This window comes from Populus trichocarpa, chromosome 5 (assembly GCF_000002775.5).
Source record: "Populus trichocarpa isolate Nisqually-1 chromosome 5, P.trichocarpa_v4.1, whole genome shotgun sequence".
In the NCBI taxonomy this organism is placed as follows: domain Eukaryota; kingdom Viridiplantae; phylum Streptophyta; class Magnoliopsida; order Malpighiales; family Salicaceae; genus Populus; species Populus trichocarpa.
The window spans coordinates 18,878,484-18,893,258 of NC_037289.2; the positions used below are offsets into that span (position 1 = coordinate 18,878,484).

At 29.0% G+C, this 14,775-nt stretch overlaps 1 protein-coding gene across 2 annotated transcripts; it reads right to left on the bottom strand.

Moving 5' to 3' along the window:
• Nucleotides 1-11,699: 11,699 nt before the first annotated feature.
• On the bottom strand, nt 11,700-14,418 carry LOC7460978 (agamous-like MADS-box protein MADS9). Of its 2 annotated transcripts, none has more exons than XM_024600303.2 (7): nt 14,077-14,418; nt 13,838-13,904; nt 13,143-13,204; nt 12,955-13,054; nt 12,748-12,777; nt 12,535-12,579; nt 11,700-12,053 (listed from the first exon to the last, which is right to left on the bottom strand). In XM_024600303.2, exons 1-7 carry the CDS (start codon nt 14,262-14,264, stop codon nt 11,913-11,915), a joined length of 633 nt encoding a protein of 210 aa, XP_024456071.2. In that variant the 5' UTR covers nt 14,265-14,418; the 3' UTR covers nt 11,700-11,912. The 2 variants fall into 2 exon arrangements, with proteins under 2 accessions (XP_024456071.2, XP_002307460.4); XM_002307424.4 differs by having other exon boundaries at nt 11,700-12,056; nt 14,077-14,405.
• Nucleotides 14,419-14,775: the final 357 nt, after the last annotated feature.

Consider the following 14,775-nt stretch of genomic DNA (forward strand, 5'->3'; position numbering starts at 1 on the left):
CGTGTAAATTTTTCTTTGAAAAATTAAGATTTTTTGAAAAAAATAGATAAAGGTGCTTGTGAGTCCAATAAAAAATTAGTTTATATATTAAGGTTACGTTTGGGAACGCGGCTGCGGCTGCGTTCCCAAAAATTTTGAAATTTTTTTTTTTTTACTAAAATTTAATATGGTTTGTATGTTTTGGATCGTTTTGATGTACTGATGTCAAAAATGATTTTTAAAAAATAAAAAAAATCATTGGCATGCATTTTGGCACGAAAAGTTATTTAAAAAGCACCCGCAACCACACTGTCAAACACGACCTAAATACGTGGTTTACGCTAAACCATGGGCTACACAAAATAACATGGATTGTCAAGTCATGATAATTCTATAAAAAAATATGATGGTCAATTTCCAACTATCCAAATACATAAGGATGAAACCGAAAAAAATAATAAAAAGTACCAAAAAACACATTAGTAAAAATATGGGTAAGTTTGTCAAACCCCGAATATGATAACATAATATAAGGCAAACGGGTTAAATTATAAAATTCAATTCTTAAACCAACTCAATGTTAAAACTGAAATAAAAAAATATCTAATCTTACAAAAGCAACCCAAAATATAGACCTGATTTAAATCGAGTTAACCTGCTAAACTCATGCTTTAGGTTATGAGACCTGGATATATAACTCTATAGAAAGGAAAACAAAGGAAATCACGAAACTCAATTTTAGAACAGATTGAATATTGAATGATGAAATTGAAAAAGAAAATCAGTGTAAAAGATATATAAAAAGGGACTTAAGTCAATATAAGCTAACCTTTCAAACTTATGACCTCGATCATAAGACCGTGATCATCCCTTAAAAAAATCATAAAAATCAATTCCTAACCAATCCAATATTGAATGATAAAGTTGAAAAGAAATAATTTTAAAAAGGATCCAAAGCAAAAAAAAAAAATAGCAATGAAAAGAATGAGGATCAAATTTGACATAAAAACAAAATGACAAGATACCCTTTGATTTTGGGTAGGCTAGCGTGAATCCCGGGAAGAGAAGAAGAAACAAATGTCGTCAAAGCCCTACTAATATGTTACGCCTCTCCCAAAAGTCCTCGTTGTGCTGCTTCTAACGCCACCAAGAAAATCAGTATTTGATCGCTAGAGGAAGCTGTAAACGCTGTCAAAACATAGCAGTTTGTCTCCACATGTTAGCGCATATATTGCAAGCATTAGCCAAGTTGCCCTACCCCTTGATTTCACCCGTCATATTTGTTTTAGTTTTAGTTTTAATTTTGGCATTATTTCACATCAACATAATTTTATTCTATTTTTACAAATCAAGCATTAACCGAGAGACAAGATTCCCCCACTATATTGCAGGATCCCCTTACCCAAGCAACCAAAGCAGACTATCAAGTGAAATTTTAAATAAAGACGATGTGAAATGATCAAGTTAAAAAAAAAAGGTTAAGTAACAAAAAAAGATAAAAAGAACATTAAATTTGCCTCAAAATGAGCAAATCATTCCCTGACTACAGTTAAAAAAAACAAAGAGATTCGACATTTATTTAAGCTCCAAATTTAGTCCCTTAAACTCTAATTCTTTTAAATTAATAAAATTTAATTTTATTTTACCAAAACAAATGACAATATATTTCCTCAACACCACAAGATCCCTATACATGGGCATATAAGACAAAACACCAAAATCAATCCTAAATCAAAGCAGTGTTAAAGGACCAAATAAAAAGTAAATAGAATTGAGGGACAAAATAAATAAGATTAAAAAAGTGAGATAAATTATTATGCGAATTCATAATGATATCTCTCACAATCTACAAGAGATTTATGATCTTTTTTATTTTTTATTTTTAGTTTTAGCAACAAAAAAGACACTGAGCATTTGTTTAAGCTTTGAATTCGGTCCTTGAAGCTCTAATTCTTTTAAATGAATGAAATTGAATTTTATTTTTCCAAACCAAGCATTAACCAAACGAGTAAACATTTTATCGACACCATGAGATTCCCAACACAGGTATAAAAGACAAATCACCAAGATCAATCTCAAAACAATGCAATGTTAGAGGACTAAATAAAAAGAATAGAGAATTATGGGAACAAAATGAAAAATAAGATAAAAAAAATAAATAAATCAATATATGAATCCACAATGGTCTCTCTCATAATCTATAGGAGATGTCTTAACTCTTTTAGTTTTTTTATTAATTAATGTAAAAAAATAAATTGAAGTTGCTAAGAGTGAGTTTCCAAAAGTATGGAAAAATTCTCGATAAATCTATGGATTTTTTAATGAAAAAAAATGCTTATGATATATTTCTTAACTTTATCCCAACAAATACATTATACATAAAAGAGCATGACATGGTTTAGATTTATGGGTTTTTACTTAAAAGTTTTGAATAGTTATGAAAAATCACTCTCTTTATGTTATTTGAATATTAATTGTTTGTTTGGTTTAAGAAAATAAAATGCATTTGAAAAAATAATTGTGAAGTGACAACATTAAAGAAATTGATGTATAAGGATATTTTAGAAAAAGTGTTATTTGTTTTCTTAGATATTTTTATTTTTTTCTATTAGTTTAGAAAATTAAATATTATGCTTAATAATTTTATTTTTTCTAGATTGTTTAGGACTCTTATTACTTTCCTTTACTTTTAAGACCTAATTTGTTTAGGTTGGGTTTTAGTTTTATCTAAGGAATTATAAACCTTTTAAATAGAAGACTCCTAAAAGAGAAATATTCAATAATAAAATCATAAATTAGGCTTCTATATGACAACCTTATTTGGCTTTAATTTGTCTTTTCTAGCTTGATGTTTTCTTATATTGCTTCTATTTGTATCAGTTGGTATAAAAGCCTAATGATCTCGGATGTTATTTGCTTATTGTGTGCTTGAATAACAATGATTGAAAGAGATAGCAAAATAAGATGTGCTTATATATGAGGGGATGAAGAGGTTTTCCTTCGAGAAAGAGACATTTAAAAACTAGTGATGGAAAACATGCATAGATGAATTGCAAAATTGAAAATAGGTGTTAAAAAAATGATGATAAAAGACAAGCAAAGATAGATTACAAATTTGATTCATTAGATAGAGAAGGTGAGGACATTGAAGGATCTTGAGAAGAGTGATCCTGAATCCATAAGTAATTTTTCAATTGTTTTAATACATTTGTTTGGAAAATGTGGAAAGATATAGGTTTATAAGTGTTATTATATGAAAGGAGTAAGAATTTTTCAAAGAGAAAAGAAAAATCTTCACTTTCTTTCTTAGGTTAATTTTAGCTAAAAGAAGAAGAAAATTAGAAAATTGAGTCTTGATAATATTATTGAGAAATCTTGCCAAATTGAAGATAATTGATGTTGATAGGTTAAATTGAATAATGACTTTTGTAATAAATAAATAAATAAATAATTCAAAAAGAGGGTTTTATCCTCCTCGAATTAAATGTTTAATTAAGCTTAATTAAGGGTGTTGGATTTAATCAATAAATATATAATTGGTATTAGAATTTTAGCGGTTCAAATGAATGAATAATGACATAGTAAATTGTGTTGGTACAGAGAAGGCCGCAGGACCTAATCAGTAACAAGGGACCTCTTCACGCGTACACACACTAAGTAGGTGTTTGACACCTTGAAGTAATTAAATAGCTTACTTTAAATGATTATAGAAGAAATTTTTATAGATTGTAATTTTAGTATAAAGTTAAAAAAAAGATAAAATAATGCCTTGTTGAATGGGCGAGTCGAGGAGATTATTTCCTGGTTATTGTGAATAATGCCTTGTTGAATGAGCAAGTCAAAAGGTTATTTCCTGGTTACTGAAAATAATGCCCTGTTAAATGGGTGAGTCAATAAGATTATTTCCTAATTACTGGAAATAATGTTCTGATGAATGGACATGTTAAGAGAATTAACTTCCGGGTTAATGAGATAATTATTTGGTGTAATACATAAATTGTAAAATTTAATCGATTTGTATTGAAGTTAAATATGTGGGTTTGTTGGAGACACTCTTAATATTTTTTTCTACATTTTATCCTTTAATCCGGAAAAGAATTTATGAAATTATTAAATTACTAAGGATATGATAATTCTTTTAATGATGTGAGAATTACTTCAATGTTCATGAATATTTATTTCTTAATCAATTATTTGTCGAAATATGCAATTTTAATCATGTTTAATGTGATCATGTTTTTAGGTACTTCGCACCCTCATACTGAAAAGTAGATGCATGGATAAATAATTTTGTTAAGTGATTGATGCAATTGAAAGAACTAAAATTTTGTTGTAATACATTTTCATGTTTAAGAATTGTAATGTTTAACTTAACTTATGTATGATATAATTTATGATGTTATTATTAAGTTGAATTATGGTTGGTTGTTTGCATATTTGAGAACAATTATTTAAAAAAAAACACAAACAATGCATGCTATGAATTAATTAGTTTTAAATAATTGTTCTATAGAAAAAAAGAAATGAGATATTAATATATGCTTGAGTTTTCAAAGTCCAAATGATGGGATGAAAATTGTGATTGATATTACAGGTTGAGAAATAATTGAGTCGATAACTTGGTATTGAAATAATACAGAGAAAACTCTGCTGAAATTTCATTAATATATATATATATATATATATATATATATATATATATATTGGTAACCACGAATATATATCATATAATTTGAGTTTATATAATTGGAGTTATTACAAACTCATACTACTTCGCTTAAACTAATTTATGACTCTTCAACTTCCTGTTATATAAAATATAAGACAATCTTGTATTTTTTTTTTTGAGATAGAGAGTTTTTAGTTTCACAAAAACATGCCAACCAAAAATTATTTGAGAATAATATATATATATATTGGTAATCACGAATATATATTATATAATTTGAGTTTATATAATTGGGGTTATTACAAACTCATACTATTTTGCTTAAACTAATTTTTGACTCTTCAACTTCTTGTTATATAAAATATAAGACAATCTTGTATTTTTCTTTTTCGAGATAAGAGTTTTTAGTTTCACAAAAACATGTCAACCAAAAATTATTTGAGAATAATTTTTCATTCATCCATATTTTTTTAATTATGTTAATATTTCTTATTAAAGAACTTATGTTGAAGAATAATTGTTAACAAAGTTTTAACCATAAAAGTGGGTGGAAAACACTTGACATTTAACCTTAAATTTATCAATTAGCCATGGTTTTGAAACAAATTTACTAACAATTCCCTATATAAATGAAAATTATCTGACTAGTTGAAAAAACCTTTAAGATTTGTAGAGAGATAGTGATTTAATGGATCACTATATGATGATAGATAGCTTTTGACTTTGAACCTTTTTTAGTAAAATACTATCAAATTTATTTGGTTAAATAGTGAACATAATATGTTGAACTATTCAGCTTTCTATGTAGACCATGACAACAATACTCACATAGTTCTCTACCTAAATATTTTATTTGGTTCTCATGATTGTGTTTTTTAAACCTGAGTAACCCTATATTATGAGTGCTTTAGAGAATTCTATATATTTTTTAATTCTTAAAGAAATAGCTATATTTTTCACTAATATAGGTGATCTTTTATTAAAAATATTTTGTTATACTCTATTTAGTATACAAAGATACAAAAATCATTCAGAGCATAACTTATCCTTCATCACGCAACAACTAACATCTCTGTCATCATTAGAACAATGAAGAAATTAATTAATTTCCAAGTGCTTAAGAATGTTGTGTGACTTAGTTTTTTCTTTAAACCTAAATCTTGGAATCTTCAATCAACTAGATAGGGGTATAATTATCAACCTTTTTTATTTTTAAAGGTTGTAAGTCTATTCTCTTTAATGAATTATGTACAAGCTCTATCAATAAACTTTTAGTTAGCAAATCCATAATATTTTCCTTTGGATAAACCAATGCAAGTAATTCCATTTGAGATAGTGTTTAATGGCATTATGTGTATGACATATATGTCTAAACTTACCATTATACATACTACTTTGTGCCCTTCCAATTATAGACTGATTGTTGCAATGGACACAAATTACTCACATTGATTTTTGCTAACATAGAATCTCCTTTAAAAAATTATGAAGTCACTTGCTTCCTTTCCAGCTTTGTCAATAACAATAAACTTTGATTTCATCATGGATATTATGATACACATTTGCTAAGAGGATTTATATGACATAGATGTTCCATCAAGTATGAAGACATATTTATTAGTGAATTTTGAATCCTTAGTGTTTGATATCCAATTTATACCATTGTATCCTTCTAGTATCTTCGAATAACCATTTTAGTGTAACCCATGGTCCAAAAATCACCTTAAATATTTGAGTTCTCTATTTATTGCTTTTAAATGATCCATACTCGGATTACTGATAAATCTAATCAATTTGCTAAATAAGTATGCAATATCAGGTATTGTGCAATTTATAACATCATCAAGCTCTCAATAGTTCAAGAATATTTCAATTGATTTATTTCTTTTCCTTTATTTTTAGATAGAAACACACTTATGTCCATTGATGTTTTAATTGTGCTATTGTTATATTTAGAAAATTTATTGAGAATTTTATCAATATAATGAGATTAAGACAATATCAACCCATAAAATGTCCTAATATTTTTTATTCTCAGTATGATATTTGTAACACTCATGTCTTTCTTGTCAAACCTACTAGTTATCATTATCTTAGTAAACTTGATCATAATCTTTATTTGTGTTTATCACACAAACATATTTATCAACTTAATTAATTTTAAACTCGTTTGAAAAAATAACCTCATCAAAAATTCATACCATTATTTATTACTTATTTCAAACTATATAATAATTTCACAAACTTATAGACTTTCTTTTATTTCTCATTAACAGCAAAACTTTCAGGTTGTTTTATATAAACCTCATCATTAAGGTCATAATTTAAGAAAGTTATTTTTACATCTATTTGACATATTTCAAGCTTGTTAATAGTTGTGATGACTATTAATATTCATATAAAAATTATTTTTGACATGGGCGAATGTGTGTCAGATTTTTTTTATGCTTCCTTATTGTTTGAATCCTTTAACAATAAGTCTTGCTTTGTATTTGTCAATGGTTCCATCAGCTTTCATCTTTTGTTTTTTGAAGATGCCACTAATGACTTAATAATTTACTGATAGGTGGAAGACCCACTAGTTTCCATTTATGATTATTCATAATAGATTTTATTCCACTATGGACCACCTTTTTTCAAAAGAAATCTTCGAGACATGACATTGCCTTAAAGTATATCTAAAGTTCATTTTCTAACAAGTATGCTAGAAAATTAGGACCAAACATTTTGGTTATTTTTTCCTTTTTACTTCTTCTAGGCTCAACTTCACCATCTTTCAAATGATGATGACTACTTGAGTCAACCCCAATTGTTCTCTTAAGTTAATAATTTTTTTATGCTTCTTTTAATAGAAATACATCTTCAAATAATATAACATTCATTTATAGTATTGTGATGAATATCCTTAATACTTAACTTGTGTACAAGAAATTGATATACACTATTGTTATAAACATATCTAATAAAAACACATTTCATAGTTTTAAGTCATGTCTTGACCTTTTTGGGATCGGGTACAACCATTTTTTCATGACACCCTCACACTTTGAGATATTTATAGGAAGGTCTTCTATATTTTCATAATTTATATAGTATATTCTCTAATTTTTTATGGGATAATTTGTTAAGTATATAATTAGTAGTTATAATTGTCTCCCCTTATGAATTCTAAGGTACTTATAAACTTATCAACATGATATTCTTTATTTCTTTTAAATTTTTATTTTTATGTTCTGTAATGCCATTTCATTGAGGTTAATAAAGAGTAGTGACTTGGTGGGTAATACCATTTTAAAAACAAAATTCACCAAAAAGAGCTTAATATTATTCACATATACCACTTATTATTACAATTATTTTTTTATTAAGTTAATTTTCAAATTTATTCTTGTAATGTTTAAACATTCCAAGAGCCTTATTTTTTCTTCTAAGAAAATAGGTAAAACAACACCTTATGCAATCATTTATAAAACTAATGTAATGCTTTTTTTCTATATCTAGTTTGCATAAATTTTAAATAACTGATATCCAAGTGAATTAAGTTTAGAGGTTTACTACTTTTTTTCAATTTTTTGAAAAGAATGCTTTGTGAATTTTAATTCTACACAAACTTCGTGCTTATGTTTTTTTTCCCTAAAAAACCATACTTGATAATAATTCAAGGTTAATTAACCTTTGTATATAATTATAATTCACATATTCTAACTTTTTATGCTACATATCACAAGACTCAAGAAAATAGAAAAAAAATATATTATTATTATTATTATTATTATTATGACGATGACGATGATAGACATCACCGTCATCATCATCATCCTTTATTGGAATGATAATTATATTCATTTTGAGAAGGTCATCACTAATATACTCCTTTCCTACAAACATGCTCGTTTTAGAGTACAAATTTATCACTCTCAAAGACCATCTTACAATAATATTTGCTCAACAATACGCTAGACATTAAGTTCTTCCTTATATTAGCAACATGGATCACATTGTTAATGGTAAGAAGCTTTTTAAAAGTCATCTTCAATATGACCTTTCCAACACTTAGTATGTTGGAGGTTGAAGAGTTTCTCATGTACAAGTGTTCATCATCCACTTTTTTATATGTGAAAAACATCATTTTCTCGACGTATATATGTCTTATTACACAAGTATCTACCCAACACTACTTGGAATTGTTGATTAATTTGACGTCATAAATAACAACAAGTAGATTCACTTATGAATCTTTATTTATTAGGTAATCAACCTCGGTGATGTTGGATTGAGTAATATTTTTCTTATGGTTTCCTTGCTGACCTTTATTTATGTAATTAGTGGCTTAGTGCTTGGCTTTATTGCAGATGAAACATGTGCTATTAAACCTTTTAACAATCTCTTTCCATTTAACAACATGCCCTTTTCTTTTAGTTTTATTATGGGTCTTTGCCACTTGTTCCACAATATTTATCTTCGGGCCATGTCAAAAGAGTTAATTTTTATTTTTGGACAACTTATTATCCTTTTATGTTCTTAACCTCAAAATGAGGTCTTCAACTTCCATTTCCTTACGCATGCTTAAAGTAATTCTTAAAGTCTTTCCAAGATAGTGACAAATTTTCAATTATAGCCATTTAGAAGGATTCACTCAAAGTCATATTTTTGGCATGAATATCATGTAAGATGATCTGAAAGTATTAAACTTGACTTATAATAGTCTTTGAGTCGACCATTTTAAAGCCTATAAATTTATTGATTGTGAACTTTTTCATGCCAACATCTGTAGTTTTATCTAATATTATCTATGCGCTCTTGATTAAACTATACACATCATATAGTGTATTATCCAATCTATTTAAGATGTAGTTCGTATACAAGAAATTACTGCAATAGTTATAGGATCATATTCTTCATTTGACAACATTAACACTTTTTCAATAACAAACTTTGCCAAGTTAAAGGTAGTCAAATTGGATATTATCTTTTGCTATCATCTCTTAAAGTTCAATCCATTGAATTTTTCAGGTTTTTCACAATGCACCATGAAATATGATGGCAGAGTCCTTCTTACCAAAGTAGTATTTGTCGAAACAACATTAATTGTGGTAACCATTTCTTACGTAGAAGTCATGGTATATTTCTAAATAAATAATAACCAAAACTTTATAATTAAAAATTAGCTTATCAAATACAAGTATAAAACAAATATATATATATATATATATATATATATATATATATATATAACAACCACAAGATACTAAACAAACTAATAAACAAAAGTCTTATAATTATGCAATATTATATTAATCACTATTTAACAATTTTAAGTTCAAAAGATATTCATGCATCATATCAATATAATATGCATATAGATTAATAAAATTGATTGAACATACCAAACTAAATTAAAAGTAAACTTAACTTAAAATTAATTATGTTAACAGCTTAAAAAAAAACTTGTTGCAGATAATTAGATGTATAAACTAAAAAAATAATAAAGCCTTAGGATTATTTGTTTTGAGATATAAATAAGACTAGAAATAATAATTGTTTAGTTTATATAACATGCACTTTTCTTGTAGTCCATTTAGTTTAGATAAACATGTAATTATATCTAACCAAGTTAATTGATCTTCAAATAGAATTAAACAAGAAACTTAGCATGCATTCTAGGTAATTATCAAAATTAATTCCCGTTATTTGTCTTAATTACCTATCATAAAAAAACCTTATAACTTTTTGCCTTAAAAAATTAACAAATATTTTTCTTTGAAAATAAACTATCCAGAAGGAAGAAGACTACCCAAAATCTCTATTCATAGGTTGTATATATATAAGTGGGATGATAAAAAAAAATTATTTATGCACCAAAGAATTATTTTGTAATAAACTTAAATCTAAGTTCAAAATAAATAAGCAAAAAAAATAAATAAGTCCTAGGCTCGTGGCCTAAGTCAAGCCAAGTGCATGCGTATTGATTAAACTCATACTACTTTGGTTAGACTCATTTATAACTCTTCAACTTTCTACTATATAAACTTCTAAGATAATCTTGTATTTTTTTTTTGTGGTATAGAAGGTTTTAAGCTTCACAAAAATATTTCAACTAAAAGTTTTTTTAGATCAATTTCTTATTTATCCGCAATTTATTTTGATCATGTTACCATTTATTGTTAAAAAACTCATGTGGAAGAATAATTTCCAATAAGATTTTAACCTTAAAATGAGTGGAATCCATTGTAAACTCGACATCAAATGTGCCTATCAACTATGGTTTTAAAATAAATTTACTAACATTTTTAAAGTGACTACTTAACAATCATATTAACTAAAATTAAGATTAATGGAAAGATCTTACTGATAATTCATTGACATGCCAGAGATTTAATTAAGAAAAAGCAAGTTGAGGATTATCCTATGGATAGAGGGTTTTTATTTTAGGTTTGACATTAAAATTGACCGCGAGGTGTTGTTGTATCAAGAGAAAATTACATGTCTCCCTGAGTTATTGGTTATCGACACTCAATGTGAAACATAGACCTCGTATGGGAGGGTGGATGAAGTGTCATTAGAGAATTGTTTGACTAAGAACACTACAAAAACACCCACGTTGACCATGTCAAAGCAAAATTGGGGGTTCGCTGGTAGGAGGTCATCGCGATGGATTTTCAATCACATGCCGACTTCATTTTTGCTGGGCAAAACATGTGCCTGAACCTTAGGTAGACACCCTTTAGGCATTTTTTTTAATAATCACGTCAGGTGAAGGTTTTGGTTTTGGAGAAGAGAGTAGAGTTTAAGATGATCAACCCACGATTTCTGAGCTGAATGATGACTCGAGATGAATTAATTTTTTGAGGATCATCACTCGGGATCAAAAAGAGACATTTTCAATCATGAAATGTGTTTGAGGAGTACAGCATCGATACTCTCCAATCAAAACCAACAGTGTTTAGTTCAAGTGATTTAATACTTATTGTTTTTAAACAAGGTTTTGAATTCAAGTTTTGTATATAAAATATATGATTGTTAGAAAAGTTTTATTTCTTACTAGGTCGACTAAGCTCGAAATTCATGGCCTTGATTTATAAAGCAGATAGGCGTATAAATAAACATAGGGTTTTGAATGCACACGCAGTCACACACAAATAACTTGTTTTCCACAGTCTAAGCTTAGGATCTTATCTAATTAATACAAACAGTACTGGAATGCTGAAAACGTTAGTTAAGAAAGGAAGATGAGGATTATGGATACCAACTAAGACCCTATTAATTACATTCTCTCTTGCAAATTTGGCTGGATAGGCTGCACGCGGAATGCGAAAGGCACCTGGAAATTATAGTCCCTCATCCTTTGTTGATGATAAGCATTTTCCATCTCCATTGCATTCTCTCCCATAGCCATCTCTTGTTGCTGCTGCAAATACATATAGATAAAGAGAATATGTGTTGACAAATTTATAAGGAATATATATATATATATTCACAGTAAGATTGAGAACCGGGCGGGGTCGTCATGATCTACTTAATTGTTTGATGGGATGACTCAAACCAATCAAGATATATATGGATTGATTTTGACAATTTTATTTTACTTTTCACTTTGTGGTATCAGGATACATACTCGAGTTCAGTACGTAACAAAATTTACTTTTATTAACAAAGATGAATTAAGAGGGCCTGCCTGCCGTGAGGATATATAATTTAATTTTTGCTTTTTTCTTCTTATGTTGTACGCACTTGATTTTCTGGTAGAGCTTTCTTTTAGCTTTTTGGATAGACAATTAGTTGGTTCTTGAACATTGGTGTGGTGCATGGCATATATAGCCAATTCTACATGCATGAAACACACAAGCACACATAAAGTTCAGAGTGAAGGTGATAGCTAATTATACCAGAACGAACTGGAGGCGCTTGAACTCCTCATCCAACATCTTTTCCTGAAAATTTTCAGTAAGAAGGAAAATAGTTAGACATAAAGCAGGACTTTCACTAGTTTTATTCTGGGAAAAGAAGAAGAAGCGAAGATGATAAGAAGAGGCCAACAAAATCGAAGCAATAATATCCTGTCAGTCACGATATGAAGAAACAGTATGTAATCTACATACATTTTGCTCCAACATGCTGTGGTACTCCATCTGCCGAAAGGAAACCCAAAAATGAACATTAAAAAAAAAAGGAGTGCAGAAAGATTAATCCTTCTATATATATGTGTGTGTGTGTGTGTGTGTGTGTGTGTGTGTGTGTGTGTCAGGATCGCTTCTAATTAGCAAACAACTATAAACATTTTTGTTACTATAAAATATTGTACTGGCCTGCTTTTTACGGACAGCGGCTAGGCCAGCATCGAGGGCTTCCTCTATGGCCATCAACTCTGTGTGGTGCAAGGATGAGATATCTTCCCCTTTCAGGTGCCTGGAAACTCACATATTTTGACATGATCAGAATGAGAGACAGAAAGAGAAATCAAGGATCATAGAGAGAGGGAGAAAGGATATTTTACCTCAGCTCAATCTGCATGCTGTCATTCTCTTTCTTGATTCTGTCAATCTCTTTGCTGAGGTTCTGTTTTTTTTTTTTTTTGATATATATATATATATATATATATATATATATATATAGAAACCCTACGTGTTAAAATTTTCTTTGCACATGAACATAAACGATAGAAATTACAGAAAAGAGAGACAGGTAATGAGCAGATCGGCCCACAAAACTTGTATTACATGACAGATAAATGGGTTTATATTCCAAAAAACAAATGTTCTAGTGGCGTCCCTGTGAAGCCTGTAACGAGGAGTAAATTTGATCAACTGCTTAGATCTATTTCTGGAAACAATTTTCATTTCCTTGTGGTCTAGCTAACACCTTTTTAGTGATCTTTCAATTTTAGCAAGGAAAAGGAAGTCATTGAGAAAACAATTTTTACTAGATCTGTTCATAATACTATAGATTTTTAGTTTTCTTTTATAAAAACAATATTATAACAGACTGCAATATCCCTTTTGTAGATCTGTTCATAGAATTCAAAGTTCATGTTTCTTGTCATGATTTTAGCAAAATATATAGACTTCATCTCATTTTCTATTGGAATAACAAGATGCTTTCGAAGGTAAAAACAATGGACAAAAGGTATTGGATCGGATATTAGGAAGCGGAAAGAGACAGAAGAGAGGAGGGAAGAGAATTAAACACCACCTCATGTTTAGCGTCCCACAGCCTCTTACCAGACTGCTTGTGATACTTGTCCAACAGATCGACCACCCTTCACCATCAAAAACATAATTTAACTCAGAGAAAACGTCAAAATTAAAAAAAAATATATAAAAAAAATCAGTAAAAAGTTAACAAAAAAAAAACAAGAGAGAAAAAATGAGAACCGTAAGATTCACAAAAGACCTAGACAAACGAGGAAGAAACAAACTGGAACTACATACGTAGTGGAAGGGCTGCAGTACTCATGCATCCTTCCAGAACTAGCAAAGATGACAAGAGAAACTTGAGCATCGCATAAAACTGTGATCTCCTTAGCTTTTTTTATAATCCCATTTTTCCTCTTAGAGTAGGTCACCTGCCTGTTGCTTGCGTTCTCAATCCTCTTGATCTCAATCTTACCTCTCCCCATTTCGCACCACCACACACAGAGAAGCCCTTTCTCTTCTATTTGTTTCTTTTTCTTGATTTGAAATTGAAGGTGTGAGGAGGTAGAGTAGAGCTAGGAGTTAAAGAGAGATCACAGAAATAAGGCAAAGCAATAGAGAGGAGCTTACTATTACGAGTTAGAGGATACAAGACTTTCGAGTGGCACAAAGGGAGAACCAGATAAGGGTTTGTTTGCGGGTAGTTGACAAAACCAAGCCATCTGCTTTTATCTGGTGTTTGATCTGGCTTTGGTAGTTTTATTTCACCTTGTTAACCATTGGTTCCTTTTCTTCCTCCTGTGGAGATGACTGATATTAATCGTTGCTTAGGGTTTTAATTTAGAAATCTGGACAAGACTTTTACATAGACTAGGGTGTGTCTGATACGTAAAATGAAGGCGCACATGTCTTCCGTACTGGATATATAGGTGCCCTAGCATAGATAGTGTCTTGATGTTGAAAAAAAAAAGGCAAGTTGAGGGCCTTGAGGTATGT